This window comes from Periophthalmus magnuspinnatus, chromosome 9 (genome assembly GCF_009829125.3).
Source record: "Periophthalmus magnuspinnatus isolate fPerMag1 chromosome 9, fPerMag1.2.pri, whole genome shotgun sequence".
Taxonomy (NCBI): Eukaryota; Metazoa; Chordata; class Actinopteri; order Gobiiformes; family Gobiidae; genus Periophthalmus; species Periophthalmus magnuspinnatus.
Window position 1 is genome coordinate 5,367,306 of NC_047134.1, and position 19,139 is coordinate 5,386,444.

Here is a 19,139-nt window from a genome sequence, read left to right on the forward strand (position 1 = left end):
GGTCATTTTGTGCTGGGAGGCCACAGGTCATCTTGTGCCGAGTGGTCACAGTCACCCAGAGCAGATACAGAGTCATGGTGCGTTCACACCGGGATGTCAAGAACGCGTTGGATGCCTCTAGTTGGACACCTTTGATTTGAGGACAGACACCTCCAACGCACGTCTTAGACACTCTGGATGCTAGGGTGTCCGTTGTGGTCTGCGAGTGCCTTTGGATGTTTTGTTTTCCCTGTGTCTTTGTGAACGATGCAGACCAGGCTGAGAGTGTGGCTTTAGTGTATTTATTACATTACCCCTTTTTCAACTTTTGGACGAGCGAATAAAGTGTCTGATGCCTGGACGCTCAAGACATGCAGCGTCATCGCCAGATTCACGCCACTGACACTTGAAGACGAGCCGCAAAAATGCAGGACAGCCAAGACGCGTGTCCACCATAGACTTGGCATGTAAACTCGATGTCCCTGACACCCCAGTGTGAGCTCACCATTAGAGTTAATACTGCATTTATATGTAGAATCAGAGCAGGTGGATATGCTAGTTCTAGTTTAGTCGTGTTCTAGTCCTGCTCTAGTCCTGTTCTAGTTGTGGTTTAGTCCTGGTCTAGTCCGGTTATAGCCTAAGTCTAGTCCAGGTCTTGTCTGGTTCTAATCCAGGTGTAGTCCTGGCCTTGTTCCGGTCTAGTCCTGGTCATGTCCAGGTCTAGTCCTGAGTTTATTCCAGGTCAGGTCCTTGGTTTAGTCCTGGTCAATCCCAGTTCTAGTCTGATTCTTGTCTGTCTGAGAGTGTTGGTCCCCCAACCCGAAGGTCGGAGGATCGAGTCCGGCTCGGACCAAGTTCTGTCGTTGTGTCCTTAGGCAAGACACTTCACCCACATTGCATTGCCTAGTATGAAAGCGGTGTGTGCGTGAATGACAGGTGGTGGTTGGAGGGGCCGATGGCGCAGATTGGCAGCCTCGCTTCCGTCAGTCTGCCCCAGGGCAGCTGTGGCTACAATAGTAGCTTACCATCACCAAGTGTGGAAATGAATGAATAATGACTATAGTGTAGCGCTTTGAGAGGCTTTGACAAGCCTGTAAAGTGCATTACAAGTGTAAGATATTATTATTAGGCCCGAGCCTGGAACTCCGTCCCGGCAAGGGACTCATTAAAACTGTGTCCGGAGCATGGAAAATGGCAAAAATCAAGTAGTAAACACGCCCCGACATGGCAGTGAGTGGTGTCAAAAATTAGAACTCAACGAGCTCTAATTGTCACAAAAGACCCCGAAAAAAAAAAAGAAAAAAAAAAGACGACTCGGTAGCGCCCCCTCAAACTTTGATTTTCATGGGGCCAATGGGAGCCCGACTCGGAAAAAAATCAACGTAAAAATCTGAAACTCACATCAAAAAATAAAAATATACATAAAATATACACAAAAATTATATTATGGCCCCTCCCTAAAATGTACATGAAGTCGGCCATATTAAATCAAACCCAGGAATGACAAAAGTGCACACCCTCACATTCAGGACATTTCCTCGCACAGTTTTCATCACAAACACTTCAAATTTGGCCAAATCCCACTAAGCTCATGTGTGATTAAAGATTATCAATTACATTTTGATTATGTCTTTGGGTGTGGTCAGGGTGAATTTTCAACAAAATCGCAAATTTTGGAATAAAAAATAATAATAAAATAATAATAATAAAAAAATATTTCTTTTTCACACATTTTTTTCTTGGGAAAACGCTAATACAGCGTTTATGCACATTTCTGAGCTGAACGCAATGATATGCAAATCAAGGCACTCTCTCACAAAATGGCTCTCTAGCGCCCTCTTCAAATTTCATTTTCATAAATTCATAGAAGACAATCGATTTGTCGTGGACGTGTGAAAAATTTCACAGGGGCCGTATTTGTGATGAGGCACAATGTGAGAAAGTCACATAACTGTAGCTGTTATGGTTTAGGAGAAAAATAATGGGTGGAAAATGCATTTCCATTATTAGGCCCGAGCCTGGGACTCCGTCCCGGCGAGGGACTCATTAAAACCGCGTCCGGAGCATGGAAAATGGCAAAAATCAAGTAGTAAACACGCCCCGACATGGCAGTGAGTGGTGTCAAAAATTAGAACTCGACGAGCTCTAATTGTCACAAAAGACTTCGAGAAAAAATAACGAAAGACGACTCGGTAGCGCCCCCTCAAACTTTGATTTTCATGGGGCCAATGGGAGCCCGACTCAGAAAAAAGTCAACGTAAAAATCTGAAACTCACATCAAAAAATAGAACATGTCAGGACATGACAAAAATTATATTACGGCCCCGCCCTAAAATGTACAGGAAGTCGGCCATATTGGATCAAACCCGGGAATGACAAAAGTGCACACTCTCACATTCAGGACATTTTCTGGCACAGTTTTCATCACAAACACTTTAAATTTGGTCAAATCCCTCTAAACCCTTGTGTGATTCAAGATTATCAATTACATTTTGATTATGACTTTGGGCGTGGTCAGGGTGAATTTTCAACAAAATCAAAATTTTTTGAATATTTACAAAAAATATTTCTCTAATGCTAATACAGCATTTATGCACATTTGTGATCTGAACGCAATGATGTGCAAATCAAGGCACTCTCTCACAAAATGGCTCTCTAGCGCCCTCTTCAAATTTCATTTTCAAAAATTCGTCGAAGACAATCGATTTGTCGTAGATTTGTGAAAAAATTCACAGGGGCCTTATTTGTGATGGGGCACAATGTGAGAAAGTCACATGACTGTAGCTGTTATGGTTTAGGAGAAAAATAATGGGTGGAAAAAAAATTTCCATTATTATTATTATTTTGGTGGCGACTTTAAATCCACTTTTGACCCCCTGAACGTTAACGAAAAGTCAATTTTATTGGACCCAAAATTCAAGGTTGGTGAAAAATTTATTATTTTGATGTTCAAAAATATTAATGTTTCAAAATGACTCAATAGCGCCACCTCAAAATTTGAAATACATTGTGGCAATGAGAGACCTTTTTCATCGTAGACAAATGAAATTTGGTACAAACATAGAACATGTCAAGACAAGTAAAAAATTATATTATGACCCCACCCTAAACCCTACAGGAAGTCGGCCATTGTGGGCAGAACCCCATTTTTTCAAAATTTTACCTCTCACATTTGAATTTTTCACGCCGTGGATTTTCATTTAAGAAACTTGCAAATTGGTCAAAATGAACTAGACCCATGTGGGATTATAAGCAACTCTTTTGCAATTTTCTACGTTGTAAAATGTGGGTGGGGCCAGCCTGAAAAGAAAAAAGACGTTTTTTAAAGTTTTTAAATGTGTGTAACTCACACATTTAGTGTCCTACGTCCCGGCATGAATATACGTTTTTTTTTCAAAATGTTGATCTGAACGCATAGATATACAATTTACATAGGTCAGACATTATATTGCTCCACAGCGCCCCCTTGAATGTTTGAATTGGACCAAAAAAATTACTTTGACATAATCATTTAAAATTTGGCATGGACATCCCTATTCCAATACTGAACAATAAAGTAAATGACACCATACTTCTATTTTTAAAGGTGTTGCCATGGCAACGTGTGACATTTCTCATTGAAATACATGGGTTTTGGTCAACAAGAATGAAAAATAATTACTGTGTCATAGACCATTGAAATTTGGTACACATATTCCGCTCATCATACTGAACAAAAAAGCCAAGGAAGACATACCTCTATTTCCAACCGTGCAGGCGTGACAATGCCATAAATGGTCTCATTGGAATGAATGGAGTAGTATTACTAAGTCGCTGATTTTGGGGGGAGGGGTGATGTAAGCGGGAACGAAAGGCAGGATCTCCGCGGTGGCGTGTACCCCGCGGTCGCAAGGGGTGGCAAGGGCCTTTATCACTGCTTGCAGTTTTAATTATTATTATTATTATTATTATTGGTTGTAGTCCGGTTCTAGTCTTGGTTTAGATTTGGTTCTTTTCCTAGTCTGGTTCTTGTCCAGGGCTAGTGTGATTTAGTCTGGTTCTAGTCCTGGTCTAGTTCAGGCCTTGTCCAGGTCGAGTCCAGGTCGACTCCTTGATCTAGTCCCAGTCTAGTCCTGGTTTAGTCCTGGCCTGGTACTACTCTTGTCCAGATCTAGTCCTAGTCTAGTCCAGCTAAAGGCTACAGTAGTGACTAAGCAGTGGGACCATTCTAATGTCTCTTTGCCAATCACATTATTTGAAGCGTACTATATCTCACAAAAACAGCATTGGCATAAAATCCTTGTATCCATGACAACACCTTACCTCAGCGTCTTGTCTCTGCAGACTGAAGGCTTTGTGTAGATGAAGCAATGTGGTGTGGTCCAGCGTCTCCTCTTCCAGCAGGAGTTCAAGGAGCATCACCATCTGGTCCGGGGACAACTGTAAACACATGAATAAGATGAGGCCTGGGCCATTTGGGAGAAATATCTGACTGCCATTTTTATGACAAGCTTCAGACTGCAAACATATTAACGATTTATGTTTTAAAGGGCCAGTACCCAATTTGTTTTATGTAATTAAGTCAATGCTCTTAGTAGGAAAATGAAATGTCTCCTGTCTGAATCTTATTATAATTCTATATGTATCAAAACGTGTGCTGTTAGAAAACTCTGCGCTCGCTTCTGAAAGTTGTGAAACACACTTATAATTTGGGTTTTTGGAATACATAAGGTTAGTGAGGAGTAACTTTGGACCAACTCTTTCTCATGTTATAGCACCTTTAATAATTATATAATAATATGATTTTGTTCACATTTTAAACAACAAAAAGACTGAAATCTGAGTTGATAAACTAATACCAAGATCACATTTCAGAACAGGTTTTTACACATCTAAACTACTAGCAGCATTCCTTTTATGCAGAATAACACGGGGGATTGTGCTGTGGAGGAAATAATAATATTTAGCCCTTGTGATTTGCTAAGTGCATCTATTCACATTGTGATTTTGGTTTGATTGTGATTAAAGGCGCTGTCCCTGATTTTTACTTACTTACTTACTTATCTTAAAAACATGAAACACGGCCGAGGGCGGGCCGTCGGAACATTAAGGGGTTAAACAGCACTTAGAATCTTCAGCGAGTCTTCACTCCACGTCGGCCACATCAGCTAAAACTCTGGTAGCGGCGCATGAGGACGCCTGTCAATGACGTTGATAAGCTGCGCAAATATGTATGTGAATCACATAATTGGCTGGAGCAGCTCGTCCCCGGTCACACTCACTGACTCACATTGAAAAATAGTGCAGAATGAATTGTTGCGTGTTTATTTTATTTTCAACTCCGGTTCGATTTTTTTGTGCGCAGCACAGATTTTCTGTGCGCGGAGACCGTGTCAGCAGTGCGCAATTGAGCACGCGCGCAGCTTAGAGGGAGCAGTGTTAGATAGACACAGCAAAGGGTGCCTTTGTCGAATTAGGACACGGCTAGCGTCTGGAGACGCTCGCAGTCCGCGAATCATATGAGTCTGGTGCTGTCTTGACCTCCGCCAAACCCCTGGGACTGACTCACCGAACCCCTAGGGTTCGATCGAACCCAGGTTAAGAACCACTGCTCTACAGACAAAAAGGTGAAATAAAAATTCCAGGATCGCTAAAAGAGAAATATATAAATAAGCTTAATTATTAAATAATAAATAAAATAATAATTTGTACTAAATTAATTGGTATTCGCCTACTAAGATAATTTCATATAAACAAATTGTAAAACTATTGGACAAATTTACCTATATAAACACTACTACTGATAAACATGTAAAACTTTGGCAGTGTGCTTCTCTTTAAAAACCATCCTACGAAAATAATTATGCTGGCAAGGGAGAAATAAAATTAGTTGGACATAGTAGAAAGGAAGGGAGACTTTTTTCATCTACAGAGGGGCCCTTATTTTGTGGGAGGCTTTACCTTTCCCCTACCACCTGGACATTAGGGCCACCTACATGCCCAGAGTTTTACCAGTGGGTACTATTCTTTAATATATTGGTTAGAGTTCATAATGTTCGCTGTGTTGTTATGGTCATGCTGTCAGTACGTTTTTTCTCAAAGTCAAAGATGTATACCAGTAATTTAAAGATTGCCTCTCTAAACGTGAATGGCTTAAATAATCCAGTTAAAAGGGGTAAAGTTCTTAAAAAAAATAAAGAAGGAAAAAGCAGAGATAATTTACCTACAAGAAACTCACCTGTCTGATACAGAAATGTATTTTATAGTTCATTTAAAGGAGGTAAACGTGGAGTAGCAATTTTAATACCAAACAATATAACATTTGAGAGCCTAAAAGAAATTAAAGACAATGAAGGTAGATACATATTAGTGAAGGGAAATCTAGAAGAATATATGGTTACATTATTGAATGTATATGCTTGACCCAAATCTGATAAATCCTTTTACAAATCTGTATTTGACATAGTTGCTTTGGAAACAGAATTAATATTAATATGTTGTGGAGATTGGAATATTGTCTTGAATCATACCTTAGACTAAAGTATTATTAAGAAAAAGAATAAAACATACTTGTCACGATACATCAATACAACATTAAATGAATTGGGGATTATAGATGTCTGGCTCTTTCCTAACAAAAATAGCTTCCTTAACTCCTCTCTCAAACCATTTCTTTCCTCTGGCTAAGATCTGAACTTCACTAATCTTCAAAGGAGTGGTTCATGGCTTTGAGATGGAGATGTACGGCGGACTGGGGTCCAGAGGAACTCTCCCGCCGGTGTTGGTACATCCTCTTATGGAGCAGCTGTTTAGTTTCTGCAATGTAACTCTCACTGCGCTCTTCACTACACTGAATGGAGTAGACTACATTACTTTGTTTATGGCTTGGGGTTTTGTCCTTAGGGTGGACCAATTTTTGCCTTAAAGTGTTTGTGGGTTTGAAAAAGACAGGAATCTCATACTGTCTGAAGATTCTCTGAAATGTTTCAGACACACCCGCAGTGTACGGAATGGTAACACCTCTCCTTCTAGGTTCAGATTCCCTGTTGTCCTGTTTTGTTTTGTTTTTTTTAGCTCTCTTTGATCTATTGAAGGCCCATTTTGGATATCCACAAGCAGAGAGGGCTTTCTCCACATGTTGCTCCTCCTTCACTTTTCCCTCTGTGTTTGTAGGCACCACTTGAGCTCTGTGTTGTAGTGTCCGGATCACTCCGAGTTTGTGCTGCAGTGGATGGTGTGAATCAAAGAGCAGGTATTGGTCCGTATGTGTAGGCTTCCTGTAAACAGCTACTCCATAAGAGGATGTACCAACACCGGCGGGAGAGTTCCTCTGGACCACAGTCCGCCATACATCTCCATCTCAAAGTCACAAACCACTCCTTTGAAGATAGTGAAGTTCAGATCTTAGCCAGAGAAAAGAAATGGTTTGAGAGAGGAGTTAAGGAAGCTATTTTTGTTAGGAAAGAGAATCCTTCCTTAAACAGAAATGGAGAACTGAGACATAATCTCTCCCCCATCTAAGGCCTTACTTCCTGCTTCTGAAGAGTGCAGACGCAAACCTTGCTTGCTCCTGCTGCTTCCTCCTTCCTTTGCTTTTTCAATCATTTTACCTCTTCCATTGCTGGGAGATTTGTTTAGTTATGATTTTCTCTTAAGTAAACCAAGATTTTTAAACCATTTTCACATTTTTTAACAAAATTTTTGACGAGCCACCAACATGTCCTCGGGAAGAAACAAAAGGAATTCTTTCTGCGAACGCTGGCGGAACTATCAACAACAAATGACTGAGCTACAAGCACGGATATTTGTTTTAGAATCTGAAAAAGGACTTCACCGAACGCTCCCTGTGACCTCCAGTGGTAAGCAGCCTACAGTTACTTTCAGAGAAGAGAGTGAAAAAACTGCTACTTTCAACTTAAACCTGAGTGATACGGTGTCTTTTCCAAAACTTTGTAAAGACAAGAATTTCAAGCCAACGCGACAAGTGATAAGAGGCAATGCTAATATAGTTACATCACCCAAAATACAAATTACAAACAGATTTTTACCACTGTCACAGACTGATGTTGATGTTAATATACAAACAGAAAATGGATTTTTGTCGCAAAACAAGAGCAATGAAGTTGGCAAAAGAGCGGCGGCAGACAGGCGGTCTGTGCCAAACGTCAAGGTCAGAGATACGCTGCTGCTAGGAGACGGGGCTATCAGAGATGTGACTCACAGAGGAATCCAAACTTGCTCGTACCCCAGTCACACTGTCTCTGAGATTACAAAACTCCTCCCAAAGGTTTTGTCAACATACCAAGGAGCTAAACAGCTGATTGTGCACGTGGGTGCAGTTGACACCGGAATGAATCAGACTGAAATCTTGAAAAAGCATTTCATTGAAATATTTGAGGAGCTTGATAAAGTGGAGGTTAAGACTTTCATCAGTGGACCTCTTCCTACCATAGACAGAAGGAAGATGAACAAATTTACCCGGCTGCTTCAGCTGAACACATGGCTGTTCAATGAATGTGCAGCCAGAGGACTGCACTACATTGAGAACTTTGATCTATTCTGGAAACGAGAGGACCTGTTCAAGGGAAATGGCCCGCACACGGTCCTGGGCCAGTGAGAGAAAAGAGGAATGAGAGAAGCATTCCTGCTGCACCAACCAGAGACCAAGCCAATGTGTCAGCACCACCAGCTGCACCACAACTACAACCACCACCTCCCCCAGCGAAGGCGTCACCACCAGCAGCACAACCATCTCCCCCAGCGAAGGATTCAGCAGCACCACCACCTCCCCAAGAGAAAAAATCAGCATCACCACCACCTTCAAAAGTGAAGGATGCATCTCCAGCGTCACTTCCCTCAGGGCCCACATCACAGGCCTTGAACCTGTCTGTGACAGCCCCAGCAGAGGTTTCAGTTGCAGCAGCACCCACATCACCTCCCCTGCCCACAGACCAGCCCTGGGTCCCCTTTGCTACATCTACTCCCTCTAGGGCCTCCTCACTCTCCTTTTCCTCCCCACCTTCACCTATGGCCCTTCCCGACCATCTAGAAAGTCTCATCAGATCAGGAATTAAGATGGCTCCCCTCACACCTAATAAAGAGCGATCGAGAGTTCTGGCATCAACTATGCTGAACTCTTCCCCGTACCCACCTATCCCCCCTCGTCTTTCACCCAAACTCCCCCCTGCTCCGCCTCCTCGGCCCTCACCTGGTCCCTCACCCAAACTCCCCCCTGCTCTCTCACCTGGTCCCTCACCCAAACTCCCCCCTCATCGCCCTTCCCTGCCTTCCACCAGAGCTTTTATCAACAAGAGCTAGGACACACAGGGCCTCTGCTGTCTCAGGACATACAGTCATGATAAAAATAATATCATGCTGACGCCCTGTGATGGAGCTATAGCTACAGTTACACCATGTAGACTGATTAACAGAAGGACAGTTAGACTGTCCAATCAGAGACATTTAGTTCACATTCCTTGTAAGACGATAACATCCAGTCCTACTGAAACTAATCTGAAACTTGCTGTGCTCAATGTCAGATCTTTATGTAATAAGTCCTTTTTAATAAATGATTTTATTTCTTCTTTTAGTCTTGACTTTATGTTTATAACCGAAACATGGCTCCACCCAACTTCAAATTTGAATCTGAAACACGAGTAAACAAAAAGGTTGGAGGTGTGTGTGCATTTTTTAGAGATAATTTAGTTACTCACAGATTGTCATTTGGAGTGTTTTCATCTTTTGAGTATGTTTCATTCAAAATGGAGCTAAAACAATCCCCCTCCATACTCTACTTAGTCATATACAAACCTCCCCAGCACTGTCTGAGTTTTATTGATGATTTTACTGAGATGCTTTCAGTCGTATGCACAGACTTTGATGGTTTAGTCATTACAGGTGATTTTAATGTACATGCGGATAATGTGTTTGACAGAAACGCTAAAGAGCTTAGTTCTATCCTTGAAACCTTTGGTCTGACTCAGCATGTCAGCGAGCCCACCCACAACAGAGGACACCCTCTGGACCTGCTCATTACAAAAGGAGTAAATATTTCAAATGTCAATGTGGTGGATGTTGCTCTGTCTGATCATTTCTGTGTCTTCTTTGACCTGTCTGTTATTCCCAAACCAGCGGCTGGTCCTGCAGTTGTTCGAAGGAGACACATAAATGATAAAACAGGTGCACTGTTCATGGAAATGATACACTTTTAAAATGCCTCATGTTCTGATGTTGATGATTTGTTGAACTCTGTAACTTCTAGTGTTTTGAATGTTCTGGACACCATTGCCCCGATGAAGGTTAAAATGGTTAAAGATAAGCAGAAAGACTCGGTCAGGGCACAGAAAAGGGAGTGCCGGAGGGCCGAGCGGGAATGGCGCAAGTCAAAGCTCCAGGTTCATTATGAAATTTACAGAGAAAAGATGCACATGTACAACCACAGTTTATGTAGAACAAGGCAAAGGTATTGCTCTGACATTATTGGAAGTTGTAGTAACAACTCTCGTGTCCTGTTTGCAACAGTAAACAGATTAACAAACCCCCCAGCTCCACTGCCGTTAGAATTAATTTCCACATCTAAGTGCAAAGAGTTTGCAGTATTCTTTAATGACAAGGTTCAGGGCATTAAAAATGCCATAAATTCCACAACGCAAATAACAACCCTGCACCCACCTAGACACTTAGAGCTGACTCAATTTGCACCTGTAACTGACAAAACTGTCCAAGAGATTGTCACCACTCTGAGTTCATCTACATGCTGCCTCGATGTGTTAAACACTAAATTTCTAAAAATCTGTGCTCAATAGTTTGCTATCACCACTCACTCACATAGTTAATATGTCACTTCAATCTGGAACATTCCCAAGCGCTTTGAAAACTGCGGTTATCAAGCCTCTCCTAAAGAAGAGCAGTCTTGATGCCACAATATTGAACAATTACACTGGGTTACAAAAAAACATAGTTTTCTAACAGAATGTATTAATTAAATGTTACGTTATGTTAATTGATAAAGGTAAGTACATGTAAATTGGAACGTTACGTTATCATTGTGCAGAATTCAGGACATGAACTTCTGTTTTCATGAACCCCTTGAATGCTCAGCAGCAGGGATGTCTCTTCAGAGTCCAACAGTAATCAGCTATCATGTCTGCATCCCAGCGTCCCTGATACCTGGTCTCCATCTCTTTTATGTCCTGATGGAATCTCTCCGCCTGCTCATCACTCAGTGATCCCAGATTCTCAGGAAACCTGAACATTTAGCTCCTTTTGGGAAAAAGGACGTGGAGCATCATCATTAAAACCACACTGGAGGAATTTTTGTCACTGATGTCAGGAACTTCTACAAAGACAGGTACTGGAATTTCATCACAGTGAGCTACAGGACGACGTGCTGATTCACGGTCAGGATACTTGAGGCTGCTTCGGTTCTTTCTGTTGATCCCAGTCACATCAATAGCCCAGAAGTAGCTATTGATGTCGGCTCCCTCCAAACCATGGGAATTCCAAACTTCAGACAACTCTTCTTGCCTTTAGTCCACTGACGCAGATACTCGGTGCATGACTTGCATGCCATGTGTGGCACCCAAGCTTCATCTTGGTCACCAAGTTTAATACCAAAATAAGCATGGTAAGCACGCTTTATGAAACTTGTGACTTGATTCCTGTTAGGAACATTGGTGTATTCACCGCAGATGTAGCAGAATATGTCAGGTTTATTTTTGCAAGATCTTCTAGTCGAAGCCATTTCATTCACTTGTAATATAAAAAAACAATTAGTCATAAGTTGGCCCATGCAAAATCTTCAGAATTTGTTTATAGCGAGAAATATAACAGAATTTTGCATCATATGACGTGAAAATACTCATACATGTAAACAAAATTGTCCACAAACAAATATGTAGCTTAGTTCAGAACATTGACCTGATTGAGCAAAACCAATGTGATTTTTGGATTCAGCACATCAAAATGATCCTAAATCAGCTAAAAAATCATAGACAATAAATTTAGTGTTGACCAGTGTTATCGACCGATCTCAAATCTGCTGTTTTTAGGCAAAGTCCTCGAAAAAGTTGTTTACCAACAGCTTATTAACTTCCTCGAAATGAACAACTCCTTTGATGTCTTCCAATCAGGTTTTAGATCCCACCACAGCACTGAGACTGCTCTGCAAAGTCTCAGTCTTGATCCTGTTAGATCTGAGTGCTGCCTTTGACACTGTGGATCATGGGATCCTCTTACAGAGACTAGGGGACTGGGTGGGCATCTCTGGTACGGCACTAAACTGGTTCAAGTCCTATTTAGAAAACAGGGAGTACTTTGTTGAAATTGGAAAATGTATATCAGATAAAATTTCTCTGACCTGTGGCGTGCCCCAGGGGTCAATCCTGGGACCCCTGCTGTTCAATCTCTACATGCTGCCATTAGGCCAGTTAATACGCAGCAATAATGTGTCTTACCACAACTATGCAGATGACACTCAGATCTATGTCTCACTGGCAGCAGGTGACTATGGACCAGTGGATTCACTCTGCCACTGCATCCAACAGATCAGTGTGTGGATGCCAAACCAACTTTCTTCTGCTAAACTCTGACAAGACTGAAGTCATCATCTTTGGCCCACAGAAACATAGAGAAAGTGTCAGCAGTCACCTCCAGTCTCTCTCTCTAAAACCTTCAAATCAGGCTAGAAATCTAGGGGTAACAATGGACTCAAACTTGAACTTTAACAGCCACATCAAATCAATAACATCTGCAGCTTTTTACCACCTAAAAAACATTGCAAAAATCAAAGGTATACTGTCAAAGCCAGACTTAGAGAGACATATCCATGCATTTGTCTCCAGTAGGTTAGACTACTGTAACGGCCTGCTCACTGGCCTCTCCAAACGAGCCTTAACACAGCTGCAGTACATCCAGAACGCTGCTGCTCGGGTCCTGACTAGAACCAGGAAGTATGAGCACATAAGTCCTGTGCTCAGGTCTCTGCACTGGCTTCCTGTAGCTCAAAGAATAGACTTTAAAGCAGCTCTGCTTGTGTATAAGTCTCTCCATGGCATAGGTCCAAAATATATCTCCGACATGTTAGTGCCATATGAACCATCTGGCAATTTGAGGACTTCAGGGACCGGACTCCTGCTGGTGCCCAGAGTCAGGACTAAACATGGGGAATCAGCGTTTAAGTTTTATGCAGCTAAAACTTGGAACAGTCTTCCTGAAGATGTGAGACAGGCCTCTACTTTGACAATGTTTAAATCCAGGCTCAAAACAGTTCTGTTTAGCTGTGCATACGACTGAAAGGTTTTTATTCTGCACTCTTCTCTTTTAATGTTAATTTTATGATGATTATTTGTGCTTATTTATGTTTTGATTTTTGTGATTTTAATGTCTTTCTTATTCTGTAAAGCACTTTGAATTACCTTGTGTACGAATTGTACTATACAAATAAACTTGCCTTGCCTTGCCTTACAACTCCATCCTCAGACCCAGAACAATGAGAACAATAGCAGGGTCATTAAGGACTGAATAGGGTAGTTTCAGCTGAAACTGGAGACAATAGCTGTTTACAGTTTCAGTGTAGTTAGCCCCTCCCCTCAGATAGATTTAAAGGCAGTGGTCACCAGCAATCTGACTAGAACTGAAGAAGCGGCTTGGATGAGCAGCGAAATGTCTTCACTCCTACAAGATTTGTCCAGTTGACAGATTTAACTTTTTTGTTTTGCTACACACTACCAAGAACATATACATTCTACATATTCTTACATAGATTCTAAGGTTACATCAAAAAAAACATGAAGGACACTGGGAAAAATGGAAATGGTATTTCAATGACAGCTGACCAATTGTTCATTGTTCTAATGTTATGTCTTTGGAAAACAATAAAATTTAAGTTTGTGTACACGTGTCTGTATTTCTGTTCACAGTTCTGTTTCAGAGCCTCAGAATGTGAGGGACATTTTTCAAATTCAATAATGCTACTGTACAACCCAGACATGGGCAAACAAAAGCTCGGGGCCACACATGGCCCATTATTAATCCGGCCCGTTGAACGTGAACAAATTATATTAAAATAGGTAAGTTGTTGTTCCTGTTCAAAGTTTTTCTGCTGTGTTTATTGAATTGTAATAAATGAATTAGTGATTTAAAAAATGCATTTGGAAAACAAATTGTACAATGAGCTTTGCTTATTCGTGCTTATCAAAACACACATACAAACATACACAAACACAAAATACAAAATCACATGCATATATGCATACATACTTATACACACACCTGTACCATAAAACATACTTAAACACATATATACTTGCACACTATGTATGTATTCATATACACCTATACATTAATATACATACTATACATACACTCACCTGAAGGATTATTAGGAACACCATACTAATACGGTGTTTGACCCCCTTTCGCCTTCAGAACTGCCTTAATTCTACGTGGCATTGATTCAACAAGGTGCTGAAAGCATTCTTTAGAAATGTTGGCCCATATTGATAGGATAGCATCTTGCAGTTGATGGAGATTTGTGGGATGCACATCCAGAGCACGAAGCTCCCGTTCCACCACATCCCAAAGGTGCTCTATCGGGTTGAGATCTGTTGATTGTGGGGGCCATTGTAGTACAGTGAACTCATTGTCATGTTCAAGAAACCAATTTGAAATGATTCGAGCTTTATGACATGGTGCATTATCCTGCTGGAAGTAGCCATCAGAGGATGGGTACATGGTGGTCATGAAGGGATGGACATGGTCAGAAACAATGTTCAGGTAGCCCGTGGCATTTAAACGATGCCCAATTGGCACTAAGGGACCTAAAGTGTGCCAAGAAAACATCCCCCACACCATTACACCACCACCACCAGCCTGTACGGTGGTAACAAGGCATGATGGATCCATGTTCTCATTCTGTTTATGCCAAATTCTGACTCTACCATTTGAATGTCTCAACAGAAATCGAGACTCATCAGACCAGGCAACATTTTTCCAGTCTTCAACTGTCCAATTTTGGTGAGCTCGTGCAAATTGTAGCCTCTTTTTCCTATTTGTAGTGGAGATGAGTGGTACCCGGTGGGGTCTTCTGATGTTGTAGCCCATCCGCCTCAAGGTTGTGCATGTTGTGGCTTCACAAATGCTTTGCTGCATTCCTCGGTTGTAACGAGTCAACGTTGCTCTTCTATCAGCTTGAATCACTCGGCCTATTCTCCTCTGACCTCTAGCATCAACAAGGCATTTTCGCCCACAAGACTGCTGCATACTGGATGTTTTTCCGTTTTCACACCATTCTTTGTAAACACTAGAAATGGTTGTGCGTGAAAATCCCAGTAAATGAGCAGATTGTGAAATACTCAGATCGGCCCGTCTGGCACCAACAACCATGCCACGCTCAAAATTGCTTAAATCACCTTTCTTTCTCATTCTGACATTCAGTTTGGAGTTCAGGAGATTGTCTTGACCAGGACCACACCCCTAAATGCATTGAAGCAACTGCCATGTGATTGGTTGATTAGATAATTGCATTAAGGAGAAATTGAACAGGTGTTCCTAATAATCGTTTAGGCGAGTATAAATAAATAAATATATATATATAGGCAAGGCAAGGCAAGGCAAGTTTATTTGTATAGCACAATTCGTACACAAGGTAATTCAAAGTGCTTTACAGAATAAGAAAGACATTAAAATCACACAAATCAAAACATAAATAATCACAAATAATCATCATAAAATTAACATTAAAAGAGAAGAGTGCAGAATAAAAATCTTTCAGTCGTATGCACAGCTAAACAGAACCGTTTTGAGCCTGGATTTAAATATTGTCAAAGTAGAGGCCTGTCTCACATCTTCAGGAAGACTGTTCTAAGTTTTAGCTGCATATATATATATATATATATATATATATATATATATATATATATATATATATATATATATATATATATATATATATATATATATATATATATATATATAAAGCATGATTTTTACTTTTAAACCTTGTGTTGATTATTTTGTGTCTTAAGCATGAAGGTGAACTTGTTTCTCTGCAAGAATGTGACACAAACTTATTTTAGGATGTCTCCACTAGAACCAGTCGCTACGGTCACTGGATACTGGTATTCCTCTTTATGTTGACAAGAGGCCTGGCAATACATCTTTTTATTGACTGCAGGCATCTCTTAGTGACATATTCTACCTCTCTGTAAACACCTAACCATACATCCCTTTATGACCTTGTACGGACAGTATGTAAAATTAGTTAAGTCCTTATAAGACCTGCCTTCTATAGATAGTACCTTGAAAAGGCTATAAGTACTGGAAAACTCCTCTGTATTGTAACGCATGTGCCTGCTGTCTGTAACTTCATTCATCTGATCAGATAAACTTCTTTCAACTCTCTACCTGGTCTACAATCTGTTCCTTCACGATTTCATATATTTATCATTTATTATTATTACCATCACCAATAATAACAACATTATTATTGTTATTAGGCCCGAGCCTGGGACAACATCCTGGCGAGGGACTCATTAAAACCGCGTCCGGAGCATGGAAAATGGCAAAAATAAAGTAGCAAACACGCCCCGACATGGCAGTGAGTGGTATCAAAAATTAGAATTTGATAAGCTCTAATTATCACTGAAGACCCCGAGAAAAAATAACGAAAGAGCGCCCCCTCAAACTTTGATTTTCATTGGGCCAATGGAAGTCCGACCTGGAGAAAAGTCAACATAAAAATCTGAAACTTGTATCAAGTTCTTCTTCTTCTTGTACAGGAAGTCGGCCATATTAGATTAAACCAGTAGTTCACAAATAGTGGGGCGACCGTATGACTCCACGTATGACACTGTAGTACTGTAGACAGCGCGTGCACAGCGCGCACACAGCAAAGAAGAGGAGAGAGCGAACAGATCGTGACACAGGACAGTAAACAAGAAACACTTTTGCTAAAGAGACACTACGGAAAATATTTTAACAGGGATGAAAAGAAAGGCAGAGATAGAGGGAGGTTATGAGAAGTACGAAAGTCACCCGAAAAGTAAGACGAGGAAGTCTGATGAAGTGTATGGAGCACTTGGCTTCACCGTGACTCCGGTGGGACACAAGGACAGACCGGTGTCTGCTGTGACAGTGTGAAGCCAAATAAGTAAAGGCGCCACCTCATTACACCTCAGTCACGCTGATAAGATGCTGGAGTTTTTTCAGTTTAAACGTGCCAAATATTGATAACAATCATCCTGCTTTGTGAATGTCACTTAAACCAGCGAGCACTGTTAGCATCATATAAGGTGGCGTACAAAATTGCTAAATTGCTTGTTTTAATTTGATATTTATTTCATTTGAATGTATTATTTTTATTTTATTTTATTTTATTAAAATGTATTAACTTGATTTTTATTTAATTTAAATAAACATCAAACACTTCAAATTTGGACAAAACCCACTAATCTCATGTGTGATTAAAGATTATCAATTACATCTTGAATATGACTTTGGGTGTGGTCATGGTGAATTTTCAATAAAATCGCAATATTTGGAATATTTCAATAAAAATATTTCTCTTTCACACATTTTTTGGTGGGAAAACGCTAATACAGCGTTTATGCACCTTTGCGAGCTGAACGCAATGATATGCAAATCATGGCACTATCTCACAAAATTACTCTCTACCGCCCTCTTCAAATTTCATTTTCAAAAATTCGTAGAAGACATCGATTTGTTGTGGACTTGTGAAAAATTTCACAGGGGCCTTATTTGTGATGGGGCACAATATGAGAAAGTTACATTGCTTTATAGTTTAGGAGAAAAATAATGGGTGAAAAAAAAAAATTCCATTATTAGGGCTGAACCTGGGACAACGTCCCGGCGAGGGACTCATTAAAACCGCATCTGGAGCATGGAAAATGGCAAAAATCAAGTAGTAAACATGCCTCGACATGGCAGTGATTGGTATCAAAAATTAGAACTCGACAAGCTCTAATTGTCACCAAAGAACCCGAGAAAAAATAACGTAAGAGGACTCAGTAGCGCCACCTCAAACTTTGATTTTCATGGGGCCAATGGGAGCCCGACTCGGAAAAAAGTCAATGTAAAAATCTGAAACTCACAGCAAAAAATAGAACATGTCAGGACATGATAAAAATGATATTATGGCCCCGCCCTAAAATGTATGGAAGTCGACCATATTGGATCAAACCTGGGAATGACAAAATCGTACACCCTCACATTCAGGACATCTACTCACACAGTTTTCATTACAACCATTTCAAATTTGGCCACTCAACCCATGTGTGATTAAAGATTATCAATTACATTTTGAATATGACTTTGGGTGTGGTCAGGGTGAATTTTAAACAAAATCACAATTTTTGGAATATTTCAAAAAAATATTTCTTTCACACACATTTAAAAAAAAAAAAAAAAAGCTAAAACAGCGTTTATGCACATTTGTGAGCTGAACGCAATGATATGCAAATAATGGCAGTATTTCACAAAATGGCTCTCTAGTGCCCTCTTCAAATTTCATTCCCCCCAAGGGCGTAATGAGCAATTACCAACAACCAGTGTTGGTAATTGGGTAAGACCCTTCAAGCTACTGTCTACCTCATACAATGATGAGTGTGAATGAAACTTCAATTCAATTCAATTCATTTTATTTTTGTAATGCCCAAAATCACAACAACAGTTGTCTCAAAAGGGCGTTCATGTTTTGGTTGATGGGGGAAACCGGAGTACCCGGAGGAAACCCATCCAGACATGGGGAGAAACATGCAAAACTCCACACAGTAAGGCCTGGGCAACACAGGGATCGAACCAAACCTTCTTGCTGTGAGGCATGAGTGTGTGTGCCACTCAGTCACCGTGCTGCCTACACACAAAAACAAACAGGAAAATCAAACAACAGGAAAAATCAGACAAAACGAGAAAAATCGGCCAGACGAGGAGGAGGGAGGGGGGCGGAGGAGGGCCAGGCGAGGAGGAGGAAGACCAGGCGAGGAGAAGGAGAGCCAGGCAAGGAGGATGAGAGCCAGGCGAGGAGGAGAGAGAGGCGGGTGGAGGAGGGCCAGGCGGGGAAGAGGAGAGGGTCCAGCTGTCATCGGGGCATCTGAAAGAGTTACACTCCACAGGTTGAGTGGGACAGGGCACAACATGTGAATAGCATTGCTGATGAGAAAATA

At 40.9% G+C, this 19,139-nt stretch overlaps 1 protein-coding gene across 1 annotated transcript in view; it reads right to left on the minus strand.

Moving 5' to 3' along the window:
* Positions 1-19,139, minus strand: part of aopep (aminopeptidase O (putative)) — a 365,924-nt gene that overhangs the window by 60,962 nt on the left and 285,823 nt on the right. Inside the window, exon 17 of the mRNA XM_055224341.1 lies at positions 4,282-4,398. Within this exon, the coding sequence (XP_055080316.1) occupies positions 4,282-4,398 (117 nt within the window). The remainder of the gene's footprint in view (positions 1-4,281; positions 4,399-19,139) is intronic.